At 40.7% G+C, this 20,659-nt stretch overlaps 1 protein-coding gene across 1 annotated transcript; it reads left to right on the top strand.

The window, feature by feature from the left end:
* The first annotated feature begins 3,226 nt into the window (after window positions 1–3,226).
* LOC106561028 (hyaluronidase) lies at window positions 3,227–20,001 on the top strand. Its single transcript, XM_014124585.3, has 4 exons — window positions 3,227–3,518; window positions 12,707–13,657; window positions 14,391–14,480; window positions 15,594–20,001. The coding sequence occupies exons 2-4, from the start codon at window positions 12,728–12,730 to the stop codon at window positions 16,050–16,052; spliced, it is 1,479 nt and encodes a 492-aa protein (XP_013980060.1). The 5' UTR covers window positions 3,227–3,518; window positions 12,707–12,727; the 3' UTR covers window positions 16,053–20,001.
* Window positions 20,002–20,659: the final 658 nt, after the last annotated feature.

Below are 20,659 nucleotides of genomic sequence, written 5' to 3'. Positions count from 1 at the left end.
AAGAGCTCCATTTTGGTCTCATCTGACCACAACACTTTCACCCAGTTGTCCTCTGAATCATTCAGATGTTCATTGGCAAACTTCAGATGGGCATGTATATGTGCTTTCTTGAGCAGGGGGACCTTGCGGGTGCTGCAGGATTTCAGTCATTCGCGGCGTAGTGTGTTACCAATTGTTTTCTTGGTGACTATAGTCCGAGCTGCCTTGAGATCTGTAATGGCTGTCGTTGGATAAAGTGGACTAAAATGCAGCAGGAATATGTGCACTCATCTTCTTTTATTTGGTGAAGGAGAACCAAAAATAAACACGTACACAAAGAAAAAACACAACGACTATATACATGCTGGTAAGGCACAAGGCTATACACAGAACAATCTCCCACACAGTACTCAACAAACACACACCTATATATAGGACTCTCAATCAGAGGCAACTAGAAAACACCTGCCTCCAATTGAGAGTCCAACCCCAATAAACAAAACATAGAAATACAAAAGACTAGACAGAACATAGAAATACACTAACATAGAACAGTGCCCAAAAACCCCCGGAATACATAAATCAAATACCCTACTAAACAAACCACCACCCCGAACCACATAAAACAAATACCCTTCTGCCACGTCCTGACCAAAATCTAATACAATTACTCCCTCTGCTGGTCAGGACGTGACAAGATCATTGACAAGATCCTCCCGTGTAGTTCTGGGCTGATTTCTCACCGTTCTCATGATCATTGCAACTCCACGAGGTGAGATCTTGCATGGAGCCCCAGGCCGAGGGAGATTGACAGTTCTTTAGTGTTTCTTCCATTTGCGAATAATCGCACCAACTGTTGTCACCTTCTCACCAAGCTGCTTGGTGATGGTCTTGTAGCCCATTCCAGCCATGTGTAGGTCTACAATCTTGTCCCTGACATCCTTGGAGAGCTCTTTGTTCTTGGCCATGGTGGAGAGTTTGGAATCTGATTGATTGATTGCTTCTGTGGACAGGTGTCTTTTATACAGGTAACAAACTGAGATTAGGAGCACTCCCTTTAAGAGTGTGCTCCTGATCTCAGCTCATTACCTGTATAAAAGACACCTGGGAGCCACAAATCTTTCTGATTGAGAGGGGGCGAAATACTTATTTCCCTCATTAAAATGCAAATCAATTTTAACATTTTTGACATGCGTTTTTTCTGGATTTGTTTGTTGTTATTCTGTCTCTCACTGTTCAAATAAACCTACCATTAAAATTATAGACTGATCATTTCTTTGTCAGTGGGCAAATGCACAAAATCAGCAGGGGATCAAATACTTTTTTCCCTCACTGTACATGTCTTAACAAAATACTCTACTATGCAAGTAACCATTTCTTGTGCGTTCGTAAATTCAGTCTGGCCATCTACTCTGTCACGGCTGTTAGAAGGAGCGGACCAGCGTGTTCGTAGTTCCACATATTTATTAAAAGTGAAACTGAATGCAATACACTTATATATACAAAAACAACGAACCGTGACGCAGAGAGGACAACAAAAGATAATAACCCACAAACAACCATGAGAAAAACCCCTACTTAAATATGATCTCTAATCAGAGGCAATGAGGATCAGCTGCCTCCAATTAGAGATCAACCCCAAACAATCCCAACATAGAAATAGAAAACATAAAACAACCCAAACACCCCCTGTCATGCCCTGCCATATTCTACTATAGAAAATTACGTCTTTCTACGGTCAGGACGTGACATACTCCGATTTCAGAACACTCTCGTCTGAGTGTGCCAGAGAGTGCGGAATAACTGACCAATTTAAGAACGTTCAATACCCGTTGAATATGGCCGGTGGCAGTAAACATCAGTATACTCATCGACCAGAGTGTCCGCTGTGTACTATGAACGCGAAACGCTCTGAATTTACGAACGGACAATCTGACAGCATAGTTGCAGTCACCAACGCTCTGGATAACATAACAGCCTAACCAGCTCTACTAGGGCAAGTCATGTTCAGTGAGCTGTTCTCTCTCATTTAGATGTCTGGAAGTAGCTAGCAATTAGCTTGGGTGCTTGACTGCTGTTGTTAGTACATTCGGATCAACCCTTAAAGAGATGGGTGGGGCTAAAGCTTAAGAGGGTGTGAACGATGCTGATTGGGTGTAGACAAAGAGGGCTCTCCAATAGTAGTACCAAAACATTGAAAGGCAATTTTGTCAAAAGTGAGTATACAAATTTAACTTTCAAAGCAAAATGACTTTCCCATTGTTCCTTAACTGTAGTGTATGATATACCATTTTGTAGCTCTGAATCGCTACTTTTATCCAACGTAAAAAACACAATTTGAATTTTTGCTACATAAGACCGATTTGAGCCAGTCGGTCAAATATGAAACTCCATGTTACATCTTATCCATATGCACCTTAGCCACCTCGTAGATGTAGTTGTGACTTTTAACAGTACCAGTGGTGGAAAAAGTACCCAATTGTCATACTTGAGTAAAAGTAAAGATACCTCAATAGAAAATGACTCAAGTAAAAGTGAAAGTCATCCATTAAAATACAACTTGAGTAAAAGTCTAAAAGTATTTTGTTTTACATATACTTAAGTATTAGAATGTAATTACTCAAATATAGTTAAGTATCGAAAGTAAAAATATAAATCATTTCAAATTATTTATATAAAGCAAACAGCACTATTTTCTTGTTTTTATTTTATTTACGGATAGCCATGGCACAATCCAACACTCTGACATCATTTACAAAGGAAGCATTTGTGTTTAGTTAGTTTGCCAGATTAGAGGCAGTAGGGATGACCAGGGAAAAGGGTGTGAATTGGACAATATTTCTGTCCCGCTAAGCATTCAAAATGTAACTTTTGTGTGTCAGGGAAGTGTATGGGAGTAAAAAGTACATTATTTTCTTTAGGAATGTAGTGAAGTAAAAGTAAATGTAGTCAAAAATATAAGTAGTAAAGTAATGTACAGATACCCCAAAAAACTACTTAACTCATACTTATTAGTATTTTTAATTAAGTACTTTACACCACTGAAGAGTACCCAAAACCCTTCTGTGATTGTATTTGACAGTGGGAAAAATTGCTTTGTTTCAATGTGACAGATTTCTATTGAACTTTGGCCATGGTCTACTTAATAAAGTCCATTATACATGTGATCTGTTTTCATGTTTTAAAGGTAACACTCTTCTGTGGAAATCCTCCATTTGAGAAGAGATAGTAGAGTGAGAGTGACTGGCAGAGACGGGTTCCCTCTCTGGCAAGAGCGGTGCACCCATCTCCACTGCCTGAGTTAGTCAGGTCAGTGAGGAGGAGCCAAGCCAACAAAAAAGGGGCATCGCTGGCCCCACAGACACCAAGGGTCCCAGGGGAGATCCAAAGTAAAGGGCACTGCTGGTCCCCAAAAACCCAGTTAGAGGGGCATATAGGAGAGAAGAAAGCATTGTTGAACCCTTATCGTTTCAAGAAGACCTGGACTGGTTCCTCAGGATCAATGGGACAAGACTAGATCAGTAGGAGCTTTGAAAGAGGTATGTGAGACTTTAGATCAGGGCTCGCCAACCTTGTTCCTGGAGAGCTACACTCCAGTAGGTTTTCAATCCAACCCCAGTTGTAACTAACCTTATTCAGCTTATCAAGCAGCTAATTATTAGAATCAGGTGCACTAGATTAGGGTTGGAGCGAAAACCTACAGGACGGTAGCTTTCCAGGAAGAGGGTTGAGCAGCCCTGCTTTAGATCATAAATCTTCCTCATAGTATTAGATCTAAGGGCTCAGATCAAATGTATTTCTATCATAAAACTGTTTAACTTCTATAGCAATTAGTTTCAAAAGCCATTCATATAATTGAGGAGAGAAATATTTTACTCAGTAGTAGCTGATAGTGATAATTTTTAAGACTTGCAGGGTCATTAAGATTGAAACTCAGAGATGACATGTTGAACCAAAAGTATGGTGCCACAGTAGATGAACTGGCAGGGAATATTAATAAAACCACCATCACATATGGAAATTATATTCACCAAACTGAAGGGTTCAGAGAAAGACCGCAAGATGTGAAGACAGCTAAATGTGAACATGATCATGGCTTCAGAACAGCCCATTCGTTCATGGGTGGTGGTGTGTATGTGTGTGTGTGCATGTGTGCGTGCATGTGTAAATTATTTAGGGAGGGGTTATTGGAGCACAGTTTGTTCTAGTGTTAATAAGAATTGGAAAAGTGACAAGTGCATCAAGTCTACAGTATGACAGGCCAATAATAGCCTGCTTTCATCAAAGACCAATCTGTTTCATCACAGTTGTCAGACACAAGATTGCACAGATAGATACACAGACACAGACACAGCTAGACATGCGTACACACATTTGAAAAGTGAAAGACCTTCCATATGATGTGCAGATCACAGGGATAGCATCAATAAACACATCTCGCTGGATGCTGAGTAGCGGTGGATACAAAGGATGCAGAGAAAGAGTCTGACTCATCTGTTCTGCCCGGCACTGCTAAGCAGATTAGTGTCTCCACATGTTTACTTTTATTTCCACACTCATTCTTTTCAACATTTAGCCTCACGCCATCTTAGCTCCCTCAAATGCACATTCACTCAGACATTAACAAAAAGATCCATGGTACATAAAGATGGGCCGTTTAGTTCCAAGGTTGGTCTCATACTTTCCAAATTACATGAACAGCCTGTAAATTAGAGTTTTTTCCAATGGCTTTGGTGCAAATTTTCACATGTATGTGGTACATTTTCACAAAGCTTAGTACAAAACTCAAAAGAGATCATCAAAAAGACAGTTGTTTCAAAAACTTTAACCACATTTTCAATTGACAACTCACAAAATGATACATTCCCTTTATCACCAAAGTTAGTGTTTCATCTAGAAATACATGTTTCACATTGCAATACATGTTCAAATAAGCAATTGCTTTTCACAATGCAATGCTCACATTACTTTTAATTTGATTGTCTTCTCATTTGTTAAAATTCATTGAACTATTACTTAATCCGACAGCTCTTAATTGATAATCACTTAACCGTTTGGTAAACCTATAGATTTTAAACTGGTTTGTCTAGTACAGATCTTGAGAACGACATAATTAAAATGTATGTTTGTGTAGTATGAACATATACATTATGATATGTACTATTATGATTTTACTTTTACTACAAAAAACAGATATTGACAAAAAACAGAGATGTATCTGTATGTAACAAATGCATCCCCTAAACAGTAAACATGTATCCAAAATGAAGTTGCTGGGGTCTTTTTGTTGATGTTTTTTTTATACTGCTTTATTAAAACGGCATTGGCCAAACAGTACTGTAAAACAGTAGTATATTCCATTTACATAGCAGGCGCTTTTATCCAAAGTGACAACAGTGAGTCCACGTATTTTCATACTGTATGTAACCCCAGTGGGAATCAACCACACAACTCTGGTGTTGCTAGTACCATGCTCTAACTAACTGAGCCACACAAGACCACTACAAGACATACGTTTAATACAATACTGTAAAATACAATACATGATTATAATACAGGTGGAAGGTGTATGGATGCCATCCCCTTGAGCATGCCAACCTCCTTCAGGACATGGATGAGGCATGCAATGACATCAATCCAGACCTACTGTATGTCAGTAGGATTCGCCATGCCAAAAGATTTTCTCCAGGTGCATGAACAATGAGGACATTTACTGTGTGGATGAGAACCTCTGGCCAAATGCTCAAGACAGGCTTGATGCAAACTAGTGCCTGCTAAATGTTATGTATCTTTCATTTATTTAATTTGATTACAGTACAATTATATCTGAACAATACATTTATATTTTGCATCAATAATTATGAAAGATGTCTTCAATGAACATACCTTTGGTCACACATGGGATAGAAATTATGGAAATTAGATTTTCTTGAAAGGTAGTGCAAGTGTGTAGCCTATTGTGAAAGCAGTGCAATGTACTGTAATTCACCTGACACAAAACTGAATCCAAATATTATATGATTGATTTTATGTGAATTTTACAATTACTGTACTTTTAGCCACATTTTTTGATAACAAAATATGAAAATACTCTGGATACATCCAGCAACATGAAAAGGATATTCCTGGAAAATATGGGGTAGGTGCAAGACAACAAAATCACAAGGGTTTGAGTCAGGACTAACTTCTGTCTCCAAGTGGCCGCACAGCTCTCCAAAGTAAGCACAGTTCCTAAGTAATTTCAATGCACTTTTATGACAAAGAAGAGTATTCAACTATAAGGTGCTTTTTTGAGCTCTCCTAGCTGTGTCGTTGAGGAACTAGAGCAAGCACACTTGTAGTTATTTTGTTTGGAACGCAATCCTGAATCCCCGCAATTTGGGCATCATTTGAAAGCTTGTTCTTTTGCCACAATACTGTATATCTTACAATGTTAGGCTTTCTCAAAGTCATTCAGAGAAACAGATAGTAATTTTGGTGAGCATAGAAAGAAGTCATGAGTGCATTCAAGTGCATGTTGTGCTGCGAATTTTCTTCACAATAGACAAATATGGGCTTATTCAAAAATGTTGACACTGTTTATGACATGAGTTTTATGATGTGGAAATGTGAAGTGCACATTTGGACTCACAGGTGTTTGGCTTGATAGTATGTCATCAAAGCAGTATTAATTATAATCCTCAACAGTAGTACATTTCCCTCACTCAGACAACAAAGCATTAGCAAAAGTTGCCCACTTAGTGGGAGGGATGTTGGCAACTTCTTGTCGCGTGAAGTGCAAAGCTTGAGATCTGACATCATGTATAGCATGTTGCTATACAGCCACTGCGTTCCAATTTAAGTGCTTATCAGTGCCCAAATCTTCAATTTTCAACCCGTACATTTGTATGAGTGTAAAGGGTTAAAAGAGCTAAATTGAGAAGATATCATTATGTTGTATTTTGGTGATTAAACCAATGTACTCATTATATTTTGGATCAATGGTTGTGTGGTGAAATATGTCTACAAACAAAATGAATGAACAATGAAAGTTTTTGATTGTAAGACTGGTTGTGTTACAAGTGTTACCAGTTTGGAATTTTTGTACCGAGTTTAGAAAATGTACCACATAGTTGTGAAAATAGTACCAATGTGATTAAAGAGAACTGTAAACACATATGAACTGGGTCTCCATAGTTATATAGACCAACATACTCTGAGTGTACAAAACATTAGGGACACCAACTTCCTAATATTGAGTTGCACCCCCTTTTGCAATCAGAACAGCATCAATTCATCAGGGCATGGTGTTGAAAGCGTTCCACAGGGATGCTGGCCCATGTTGACTCCAATTTTGGTACACACACAATCCATGTGTCAACTGTCTCAAGGCTTTTGTTTTTTTTCTTCAGATTTTCAAACAATCCATTTATATTTTCCAACGGGGCTATAGATTTGGGTGAGGTATTTTTCTCACCTGAGTAGCCTCGTTTCACTGCCAAAAATAAAATTAAACCATCTAGTGTTCAGCGAAATAACAACACAATGTCAAATACAGGTAACCTAGTCAAATAATTAACATGTCACGGTTGTCGTTGGTAATGGAGGACCAAAACGCAGCAGGATTGTTGATGCTCATCTTGTGTATTTATTTACAAACTAAGTGAACACCAAAACAACGAAACGAACTTACGAACAACGAAACAGTCTTGAAAGGCTCACTCGGCAAAACAAGAAACAATCTCCCACAATTACACAAACAAACACACCCAACTAATATAGGACTTCCAATCAAAGGCAACACCACACAGCTGCCTTCAATTGGTAGTCCACCCCAATTAACCAAACATAGACATACAACTAACTAGATCAACATAGAAATACGTAAACAAGGAACAGTGCCCAACAACCCCGGGAATACTTAAATCAAATGCCCCTTTTAGAAAAAACACCACCCCGAACCACATAAACCAAATACCCTCTGCCACGTCCTGAGCAAACTACAATAACAATTAACCCTTATACTGGCCAGGACGTGACAACATCCAATCACATTAACCGCTACTCTCTCGCAGGAATTCCACTAACGGTCTGTATGTAGCCAAACGTAGCTGCTGTTCGTTCCGTTTGCTCGAAAATGTATAAATGGTTAAAAAAAAGTAAGGCCCGCGTACATAGAGACACATACCAGCTCTACTGGTAGTACTGCTACTACCAGCAGTACTACCAGTAGAGCTGGTATGTGTCTCTATGTACGCGGGTCTTACTTAGACAAACACCTGCACCTACTTAGACAAACACCTGCACCTGTCGACGACACAAGTTGTTCTGCTTCTACGAGCACATCCAATGCTAGCATCAGTAGTTCTACAATTGTTGTTAGCCCAGCTAACATGGACACTGACAGTTGTGAATCTGATGCAGCCGAAGGGCTACTGCCCCCTTTCCCGGGAAAGCACCGAATAACAGACCATCGAAGAGGCACAAATATGATGAGAACTACATTGGTTTGGGGTTCACTTATATTGGGAGTAGTGCCTTTCCTCAGCCACAGTGTGTTATATGTGCAAAAGTACTATCTCACAACTCGATGAAACCTTCACTCTTGCGTAGACATTTAGAAACAAAACATGCCAACTTGAAAAATAAGCTACAGGAGTTTTTTGAGCAAGAATTAAGACGACTTTCGAGTAGTAAGACGTATAAAAGCAACAGTTACCATTAATAAGAAGGGGCTAGAAGCGTCTTATATGGTGAGCTACCGAGTGGCTAGGACAGGCAAGCCCCAAACTATTGTGGAGGACTTAATCCTTCCTGCTGCCGCGGATATGGCTGAGACAATGCTGAGGGAAAAGGCCAAAAAAAACTATACAGACAATGCCTTCATCAAACAACACTGTTTCACCACACATCTGTGAAATGGCAGGAGATGTTTTGAAACTGTCACGATTCCTGCCGAGGGTGACTCCTCTCCCTGTTCGGGTGGCGCTCGGCGGTCGTCGTCACCGGCCTACTAGCTGCCACCGATCCCTTTTTCCTTTTCTGTTGGTTTTGTCTTTATTGGTTTCACCTGTGTCTCATTAGTGTTTAGTTGGGTATTTAAGCCCGTTTCCCCACCTGTTCTGTGTGCGGGCTTATTTCTGTTGTTCACTGTGTTTCGTGTAGTGGTACGTGTTTTTGGATCCTTGTGTTTTTTTTTATTACACCCTGTTGTTGTTCTTGGGTGTATATTCTTTTGACGGTGCATTCATTAAAGCCCGATAGCAAACACTCTTGTTTCTTGCGCCTGACTCCACACCCACTACATCAAGCGTTACAGAAACAATTACTGCTTCACATACAAGCCAGTGAATTATTTGCGTTACAGCTGGATGAGTCAACAGACATGGTGGGCCTGGCACAGCTACTGGTATATGTCCGTTACGTTTATGGGGGATCAATTAAGGAAGACATCCTCTTTTGCAAACCACTGGAAACCAGAACAACAGGAGAGGATATTTTTTAAGTACTGGACAGCTTTGTGACTTCAAATGGACTTTGGTGGTCAAGATGTGTTGGTATCTCTACTGATGGCGCAAAAGCCATGACATGGAGACATAGTGGAGTGGTAAAGTGTGTGCAAGCAGTTGCTTCTGACACCACTTGGGTACACCGCAGCATCCACCAAGAGGCTCTTGTTGCCAAAGGAATGCCTGACAGCTTGAAAGATGTTTTGGATACTACAGTGAAAATGGTTAACTTTGTTAAAGAAAGGCCCCTGAACTCTCGTGTATTTTCTGCACTATGCAATGATATCGGCAGCGACCATGTAACGCTTTTACAACATACAGAAGTGTGCTGGTTAAAGTATTGACACGTTTTTTTAAAATTGAGAGACGAGCTTAAAGTTTTCTTTACTGACCATAATTTTCACTTGTCAGACCTCTTGCATGACTGACCTATCTGGGTGATGTTTTTTCTCGCCTGAATGATCTGAATCTAGGATTACAGGGACTCTCCGCAACTATATTCAATATGCGGGACAAAATTGAGGCTATGATTAAGAAGTTGGAGCTCTTCTCTGTCTGCATTAACAAGGGCAACACACAGGTCTTTCCATCATTGTATTATTTTTTTGTGTGCAAATGAACTCAAGCTTACGGACAATGTCAAATGTGATATAGCGAAGCACCTGAGTGAGTTGGATGCGCAATTACGCAGGTATTTTCCCGAAACAGATGACACAAACAACTGGATTAGTTATCCCATTCATGCCATACCTCCAGTCCACTTACCGATATCTGAACAAGAGAGTCTCGTCGAAATTGCAACAAGCGGTTCTGTGAAAATTTTATTTAATTAGAAGCCACTGACAGATTTCTGGATTGGGCTGCGCTCAGAGCATCCTGTCTTGGCAAATCGCGTTAAGACTCTGATGCCCTTTGCCACCACGTACCTATGTGAGAGTGGATTCTCGGCCCTCACTAGCATGAAAACTAAATACAGGCACAGACTGTGTGTGGAAAATGATTTAAGACTGAGACTCTCTCCAATACAACCCAACATTGTAGAGTTATGTTCATCCTTTCAAGCATACCCTTCTCATTAACCCGTGGTGAGTTATTCACCATTTTTGATGAACAAATAAAGTTGTATATGTAAGATGGCTAAATAAAGAGAAGAATTATTGATAATAATTATATTATTATTTGTACCCTGGTCCTATAAGAGCTTTTGTCACTTCCCACGAGCCAGGTTGTAACAAAAACTCACACTCATTCTTATGTTTAATAAATGTGTCGTATAGTGTGTGTGTGGCAGGCTTACGATGATGGCAAAAAAAAAAACATTTGAGAGTGCGCTGACCCTGGTGCTAGAGGGGGTACACAGCTGGCAGTTGAATGTTTGAAGGGATACGTGACTATAAAAAGTTTGGGAACCATTGATCTACACTGACTGAAGTGGATTTAACAAGTGACATAAATAAGGGATTGTAGCTTTCAACTGGATTCACCTGGTCAGTCTATATCATGGAAAGGTGTTCCTGATGTTTTGTACACTCAGTGTATATTGATGACCAACATATTTATGCCAATTGCACATACATACATGACGATGATAATGCCAAAGATATATTTATTTTTCCTACCACGAACTATCGGCAAGGGACTTATTTCATTTTAGCTGCTCCCGGCATTTTATGGGAAGGAAAATAAAATGTTTGATGAATTACAATGCATGGTTAACAAAATGACAGTTCATATGTCAAAGTATGAAAGTTCTATGAACAGTTCTAAGAACTGCAAGCTAGCGATGACACAAGACACAACTGTCAGTATTACTAAGTAATCACACTAATAAAGGATCATTTATAATATAACATTTGTAGATTGACTGATTAGGATCATTTACTTGTCAGCTCATTGAAGGTTTGAGAGAGGGTTAGCTTCCATTCTTAAAGTTCACCGCTGGTACGTTCATCTGGAGTCAATCAGCCCAGTCAGGAGACTTGGCTCCGGTTTGAGTTCAGTTGTCTTTTTGAGGAAAAACATGACATCAAATGTGGAGTCTTTTGTCTGTTTGAGCTCAGACATTGTTTTTTGGGGGGTCTTTTTAGTGGCCAGGGCGAGTGGTGTTCCTGGAGGCACTGTGACTAGTTGTGGTTTGAGGACGGCCTGAGAAACTTCACCACGGACTGTTTGTCTTGGGCAAGGATTACTGTACAGTTTGACTGACAAAGCATGGCACAGGACTCGCAGTCGAAGCCTTTTCCTCTTCAGTTCTAACTACAAATGTAAATGTTATATTCAGGAATTCTACGGAATGCACAGTTGTTGGCCCCGCATAATAAGAACAACAAAAACAAAAACAACCATATTGTTCTTTCTGGTTTTAAACAGGTTAAAAAACTTCCCAGAATCAGATATTGGTCAAAAAGATACTGAAATCTATCTTGATTATTATCATTACACCATACAATGTACCTATTGCATATACAGTATACAGACAAGGATGCTCTCCTAGAAGTGAAGGAATTATTAAATAAATGAAGCAATCGCAATCCCATCAGCGGTAGATGAAAATTACGGCCGATTTTCCATGTCTCTATTGAAGACAACGTCAGTGGCCATGTATTCTGAGAGTGGGGTCATGGTTTCTCTCCCTGGACTCGGAAAAAAAGGCACTAATTGCAATTCCACACACAGTCTTACACAAGAAGCTGGAAAGAGTTATCCTGAAAAGAGTGAGCGTGTGTGTGTGTGTGTGTGTGTGTGTGTGTGTGTGTGTGTGTGTGTGTGTGTGTGTGTGTGTGTGTGTGTGTGTGTGTGTGTGTGTGTGTGTGTGTGTGTGTGTGTGTGTGTGTGTGTTGCTGTGCATGCCTGGTGATGGATGGGAATCATTGTCAAAACAACAGACACAACAGTTCTAATTAAGGCCCACTCTGATTTGTAAATATCTACATCGTGGTCACATTAACGAAGGCCAACTCAAAACGTCTTTGTTAGGGAAATATGACAAACTAAGCCCGGCAGACTTGATAGATCTTGACAGGAGCACATCCAGTCAAATGGCACCTTTCTCTGAGAAGAATAGAGGACCATTGTACAGTGTGTGCAATCTAGAGCAGTGCAGCTCATTGACCCTCACTCACATGTCCTCTCTAGCCTTGATTATCCCTGCCTACTGAAGCCCATGATGTGTTTACTTTTTTCCGCAAAAAGATGTGGTGATTTCTATCCTGTTCTTTTTCCTTTTCATGTTGGGATAGGACGACAAAGAGTCTAGGGCGATGACGCTGATTGGCCGCTGTCTGCTGGTGGTAGTGTTGTGGATTGGGGTCAGAGAAGGGGCCGGTGGTGAGCAGATGAAGCAGGCCCAGGCTCCTCTTATCCCTCATCGGCCGTTCATCGTAGTGTGGAACGCCCCCACAGAGTCCTGCCGCCTTCGCTTCAAGGTGGACCTGGACCTCAGCGTCTTTGACATCGTGGCCAACCTCAACGAGACCCTTAGCGGGCCTAATGTCACCATCTTCTACCATAGCCACCTGGGCTATTATCCTTACTACGCCAGCTCTGGGAACCCCATCAACGGGGGCCTGCCCCAGAACCAGAGCCTGTCCAAGCACCTGAGCAAGGCCAGGGCCGACATCGACAAGCTCATCCCTCACAAGGACTTCCGAGGCCTGGGTGTCATTGACTGGGAGAACTGGAGGCCCCAGTGGGTGCGCAACTGGGGCTCGAAGGACATCTACCGCAACAAGTCCAAGGAGCAGATCCGGAAGCTCCATCCAGATTGGCCTGAGAGCAAGGTGGAGAATGAGGCCAAGGAGGCCTTTGAGAGGGCCGGACAGGCCTTTATGAACAATACTCTACTGTTGGCCGAAAGTCGACGACCTGACGGCCTCTGGGGCTTCTACTTGTTCCCCGACTGCTACAACTATGGCTACAAGACGCACCCGCATCGCTACACAGGTGAATGCCCCAATGTGGAGCATGTCCGTAATGACCATCTCATGTGGCTTTGGAGGGAGAGCACAGCTCTCTACCCCTCCGTGTACCTAGACTACGAACTCAAGTCCTCGGCCAACACCGTCAAGTTTGTCCACTACCGCGTCAAAGAGGCCATGAGAATTGCCTCCATCGCACGCACCGACTTCACGCTGCCTGTGTTTGTGTACTCTAGACCCTTCTATGCCTACACCTTCACGGTCCTCTCAGAGGTGAGAAGGATTACTAATAGATGGTGATGTTGGGCAACTGATAACTGCTGTTGCTGTTGCTGTTGGTTCAAGAGTGAAAATAATAGTTGGGACAGTGATAAATATTCCAACACATTCTTTTGCGCTTTTTAACACATAAGTTAGCGCTTTTTATAATTTGTGCAAGGTTTTTATTTCCTTTCAGTCATTGTGATAAACTACCTAACCTCTGCATTTTTCTGTTAAGTCACTTGTCTTGTCTCCCGCCATGTTCTGCCCCCTAGTCATTGTGGTGGATAAAAAGCTATTAATCTCCGAGAAGCTTCTGGAACTGTCACAGAGTGATGAGTGGAATGCTTAGTCTCAGTTATGAAATCTCACAGGACCTTTCATTGATTTACAACACATGGGCTCAATCCAGAAACATCCCCTAGCCCTTAACCCCTATAGGCATTTGAGTAGATCTGAAATAACTGGATAGTTACAGCATTTCTACCTTGCCCTCTGATTGCCTGGATGGAATATTGCTTACCTACAGTATTTTAACCTTTCAGGTGTATTAAAGTACATATAGAGAGGTGATATAGGGCTTATTCTGGATTGGGCCATGATCTCTATTTTGAGTTTCAGGGGGTAAAACATGAGAGTGTACCAGTCAACATTGATCACTGGAACAGGTCAAGTATTCACCTCACTTTGACCTGAAGGGGAGACTGTGTTTGCAGTGTTACATCTTTTCTTATGTCTCTCCTAGAGTGACCTGGTGCACACTATCGGAGAGAGTGCAGCTCTTGGGGCGTCAGGAGTGGTACTTTGGGGCTCCTCAGAATATGCTCGAACTCAGGTAAAGAAATTACACAGAAAACTGTGTGCGATATGATTGTTTTTATTTATTAATCCCGGATCTGAGTGGGGCACCGTTTTTTTCCTGCCTGGAAACACGTGATTTCAACTAATCATGTTCATAAAATGATAGTCTTATCAAGGTATCAAATCACAATTGATATTCTAATGTGATCCAACCATAGAAGTCTATAATGTACTGTATTGTACTTTACTGTACTCTACTGTACACTAAACTCGAGTAGAGTAAAGTTCAGTACAGTACAGTACAGGAAAGTAGAGTATAGTTCAGTACAGTACAGTGGAGTACAGTAAAGTACAGTACAGTATGGTACTCTACTGTACTGTACTCAACTGTACTCTACTGTACTGTACTGTACTGAAATATATTCTACTGTACTGTACTCTACTGTGCTGTAATGCACTATACTCCTCTAGAGTTTCTTACAATTCACTGGATCTATATTCTTACAATAATTATTTTGGATTAATTACTAGCCGTGCTATTTTCAATGTTCCTGATTAGGGCTGTGGCGGTCATTACATTTTGTCAGCCGGTGATTGGTTGCTATTTCATTGGGGCCAGGAGTTGAGAACCTAGACAAAGCTGTCTGGTATCTAACTCGTTTGACACAGTAACAATGGGAGATGAACTGATCTGCTGGTTTATTCTTGTCGGTTTTCGGTTGCAAGCAAGTTTGTTTTAACACGCTGGTGCATGTAGTCTCTCATTAGTAGCATTCTAGGAAATCCAGCGCTAACCTGCAGCTGCACTTTAAGTTCTGCATGTTGGTTGCAATTGACCCAATATGTTTTACCAAGCTCATCCTGTGTATTAGATTGAACATTTCAAGCCTTGATTCCCTCCATTCCAGTTTTAGAAGAAATAAAATGGAGAGAAAAAAAGAGAAGCAAGTCAAGGGATAGTTAGTGCATGAAGTAAATGAACATACTGTGGGTGACATAAGGAAGGTTCATTCAACATAACTATTATTCCCAGTGAACTGCAGGCCTATTTTTAGCTATACTTTCACAGACACCTATACTTATGCTGTGTATTTATGCTGTGCATCACATTGTATTTGTGCCTCTGCCTGTCTATGTGCACCTCCAGAGAAACTGCCTGACCGTGAAGAAGTATATTGATGGCCCTTTAGGCCACTATGTCATCAACGTCACCTCAGCCGCCAAGCTGTGCAGCAAAGCCCTGTGCAAGAAGAACGGCAAGTGTGTGAGGAAGAGCCTCGACTCAGGGGCCTACCTCCACCTCAACCCCCGCTTCTTCCACATTCGCCGCAACCTGGGCCACCGGGGGCCCCACTTCCACGTGAGCGGCCATCTTAACAACCACGACATCCTGGACATGAAGCACAAGTTTACCTGCCAGTGCTACCAGGGCTGGACGGGGGTCTACTGCGAGATGCCCCAGATGCCACCGCTCCCTCCCATGCCCCGACCCAGGGACAACAGCCTGCTAGGGGATATACTAGTCATCCTGTCACTTCACTTCTCCTGTCTGTGTGTCATCATGTTCCTTGGTCTCTGCCTCATCATCAAGTGTTTGATACTGTAGAGAGAGGACTACCCAGCAAACTGGGAACATTCCCAGGACATTAAATAACATTCTTATTAAGTTCTAGCTAACATTAGGATGATAACATCCCACAAACATTTTTTATCATCTAATATTTTTTATAAGAAAATGTTTCAAATTAAATATTATTGGAATGTGCTCCTAACATTCACTAAATTGTTCTGCACAACATCTGTTAAAACTACCACAGAAGATTCCCCTAAGGTTCACATTAGGTTGCCAGGGAATATAATAACACAACATTGCGGTAATGTTCTCAGAACTTACTGGTGCAACAAAATGTGGATGAAATAGTGGTTGTGTGGAAATATTACCGGAACGTTCTGCTGATTTTGATGGAAATGTTATTCAAAACAACAAGCAGGGAATATTCCTACAATGATCTCATAAAGTTATAGTGTGATATTATGACATGATGTTCCAAAAACATCCCTGAACAAACTTCAGCAATTATGTCTGGATTCAATTGAATAGGTTCTGAAAAATCTGCCCCAATCATTCGAATTTTAAATATTTGGAAGTAGATATATTTCCTGCCTGTCATAAAACAATTGCCAGAAACTTTAACAGAATGCTCAAATCAATTCAATCCAACCACAGTAGATAGATTAACATCCCAATTGCTTTCACTGGCAGAATATCTATTGTCAAAATGAATATATTGCCACGGCTGAATTTCTGTAGGTCAATGCTTCCCATGTCTCCCCTTCTGGCTATTGGGATACAATTCATAGTGTGGTTTCAAAATGTATATGGCAAGGTAAGCGATCCAGGATAAAAATAAAACATTTACAAATTTACAAAGAGGGAAAGACGTAGGAGGACTATACGTACCAAACTTTAAATTGTATTTCCAGGCACTGACATTTCGCCCCATCCTAAATTGGTTCACTGATATATCCCTTAAACAATGTAAACTACGCTTTATTCCTATCGTTGCTCATACAATTTCTATTTGGCACATAATGGTTTGAGAACAGTCCAAGATTTGAAAAACACATACACATTTCCAGGCATCTCCTTCTTTCTATATTTACAACTTCGGTCAGCTATGGTGGCCTATGGAGTATCTCGGGAAACCCAAATACCGAACCATCCAATGATGGGATTTATAAATAAATGATCTGGGCTACCAAAAGGACAAATCTCTATAGTATATAAACAACTTTTGGAAAGCTCATATTCAGATGTAGCCAATACAAAAGTATGGTCTACGGAACTAAGTGAATCTGAATAACCCTTTAACTGGAAAAGAATATGGAAAAACATAACCTTAGCATCCCATAATCCGAACCATCAATGTATATATTTTACATTTGTTCACATTTGTTCACACACCAAGGAAATGTTTTACTATGAAATTGGCCATCATTTATTTTTTCTTTTCTTTTCCTGTATATACAGAATGTATTATTACTTAAACTCTAAAATATTTTGTAGTTATGTACCGATACTTTGTAGTTATGTACCTTTTGTAATGTTTTTTTCTTTAAAATGTTTCTTCTTGAGTGGCAGCCCATAGGTACAATGTGTAAAATAATGAATTGAAAATATATGAACGGAATATGAAATGATAAACATTTAACCCCCCAATGAAAAAATTACAAATAAATACAAATTTGGTCAAAAAACTAAAAGAAACTTAGTGCAGCTGTTAATGGAGAAGTCATTATAAATACCTAAAACAACATGAAGAGAACATTCCCACTAGACTCTCATGAAGTTGTTATAGTGTGAAGAAGGCACAGTGATGGCGAAATGTTAAATTACTGGGAGGTTATACATATGGAGTGTGCGACTCTCTTTGCTTTTATAACTTACAGTTTATTCACCTCTACACTAAATAATTTTGCGAGAAGCTAATGAAGTTATTCTGTAATGTTATGACATGATGTTCCAATAATGTTCTAAGAACATACTTCCATGACAATGGAAGTGGCTCTGAAAACATTACTGCAATGCTCTGCCAATATTGATGTGCCATATTATTTCCGAAGTTGCCAAACTTTGAAACATAGCATCATGTAAAACGATTTTAGACTATCTAATTAGGGTATCGTCCATATATAGTTATAACTAGGACTGGGCGACATTGCCAAAATATAATATCACAATACTTTTTTATTTCTGACTCTATTTGGCAGTATTTTATCTTTATTTAAAAAAAATGGGGAAATTTTAAATACAATTTGGTAAATGACAAAAAATAAATAAATGGGTACTGAGAACAATGTCTAATTGCTGACACAAAAAAAGCAACTTTGGCTAAAAAAAATTACGTGGATGAAGGTCATGTTTAGGCAAATAAACTATAAAGGGAAATAAACGGCTACAGTCTACACTTTTTTAGAAAAGAGGCATTTGTTTTAAGTTCCCGGGGAAACTGCTCCCGGAGGTGCCAGTTACCCTGGTAGAAGATTATGGCATAGTGTTTCACACAAGTTGTCACGACTCAGGATAAGACCCAGATGCAGACAGTTCGAATAACAGACGTTTATTATAAAACAGGTGGCAGGCAAACGACAGGTCAAGGGCAGGCAGAGGTCGGTAGTCCAAGGCAGAGTCCGTAAGGTACAGAGTGGCAGGCATAACTATAAAACAGGGGCTCAAGAACACAGGAGTACGAAAAACACGCTGGTAGCCTTGACGAGACAAGATGAACTGGCGACAGACAAACAGAGAGCACAGGTATAAATGCACAGGGGATAATGGGGAAGATGGGCGACACCTGGAAGGGGGTGGAGACAACACAAAGACAGGTGAAACAGATCAGGGTGTGACATACTTGTGTTAAAATCTGTGTCATCAGTTAAATTTAGAAATTCTTTAGAAACTAATACTTAAAAGCAAAGTCCAGTTGGCTTATTTGAATTATTTTAATAAAATATGGAGGGGCGGGCAATGGTGTTGCACATGTCACCATTAATATACGCACTAATCAAATCAAATCAAATCACATTTTATTTGTCACATGCGCCGAATACAACAGCTGTAGACCTTACAGTGAAATGCTTACTTACAAGCCCTTAACCAACAATTCAATTTTAAGAAAATAACAAATAATTAAAGAGCAGCAGTAAATAACAATAGCGTAGCTATATACAGGGGGTACCGGTACAGAGTCAATGTGCAGGGGCACCGGTGTCAAGTTAATTGAGGTAATACGTACATGCAGGTAGAGTTATTAAAGTGACTATGCATAGATAATAACAGAGAGTAGCAGCAGCGTAGAAGTGTGGGGGGGGACAATGCAAATAGTCTAGGTGGCCATTTGATTAGCTGTTCAAGAGTATTATGGCTTGTGGGTCCCTTTTGGTCCCAGACTTGGCGCTCCGGTAACACTTGCAGTGCGGTAGCAGAGAAAACAGTCTATGACTTGGGTGGCTGGAGTCTTTGACAATTTTTAGGGCCTTCTTCTGACACCGTCTGGCATAGAGGTCCTGGTTGGCAGGGAGTTCGGCCCCAGTGATGTACTTATTTTCAGCAAACTTAACATGTGTAAATATTTGTATGAACAGAACAAGATTCAACAACTGAGACATAAACTGAACAAGATCCACAGACATGTGACTAACAATAATGGAATAATTTGTCCCTGAACAAAGGGGGGGTCAAAATCAAAAGTAACAGTCAGTATCTGGTGTGGCCACTAGCTGCATTAAGCACTGCAGTGCATTTCCTCCTCATGGACTGCACCAGATTTGCCAGTTCTTGCTGTGAGATGTTACCCCACTCTTCCACCAAGGCACCTGCAAGTTCCCAGAGATTTCTGGGGGGAATGTCCCTAACCCTCACCCTCCGATCCAACAGGTCAATGGGATTGAGATCCGGGCTATTCACTGGCCATGGCAGAACACTGACATTCCTGTCTTGCAGGAAATCACACACAGAAAAAGCAGTATGGCTGGTGGCATTGTCATGCTGGAGGGTCATGTCAGGATGAGCCTGCAGGAAGGGTACCACATGAGGGAGGAGGATGTCTTCCCTGTAACGCACAGCATTGAGATTGCCTGCAATGACAACAAGCTCAGTCCGATGATGCTGTGACACACCGCCCCAGACCATGACGGACCCTCCACCTCCAAATCGATTCCGCTCCAGAGTACAGGCCTCGGTGTAACGCTTATTCCTTCGACGATAAACGTGAATCCGACCACCACCCCTGGTGAGACAAAAACGCGACTCCTCAGTGAAGAGTACTTTCTTTCACACCGGTGATGTCTGGTGAGGACTTGCCTTACAACAGGCCTACAAGCCCTCAATCAAGCCTCTCAGACTGCTAACATAATTGCAAAAGTGTTTTCTAATGGTCAATTAGCCTTTTAATTGATAAACTTGGATTAGCTAACACAATGTGCCATTGGAACACAGGAGTGATGGTTGCTGAGAATGGGCCTCTGTACGCCTATGTAGATATTCCATAAAAAATCTTCAATTTCCAGCTAAAATAGCCATTTACAACATCAACAATGTCTACACTGTATTTCTGATCTATTTTAATCGACAAAAAATTTGCTTTTCTTTCAAAAACAAGGACATTTCTAAGTGACCCCAAACTTTTGAATGGTAGTCTATGTATTTTCTTT

The sequence above is a fragment of the Salmo salar genome, chromosome 10, assembly GCF_965601325.2.
Source record: "Salmo salar chromosome 10, fSalSal1, whole genome shotgun sequence".
NCBI classification, from domain to species: domain Eukaryota; kingdom Metazoa; phylum Chordata; class Actinopteri; order Salmoniformes; family Salmonidae; genus Salmo; species Salmo salar.
This window is presented reverse-complemented; position numbering and strand designations above follow the sequence as displayed.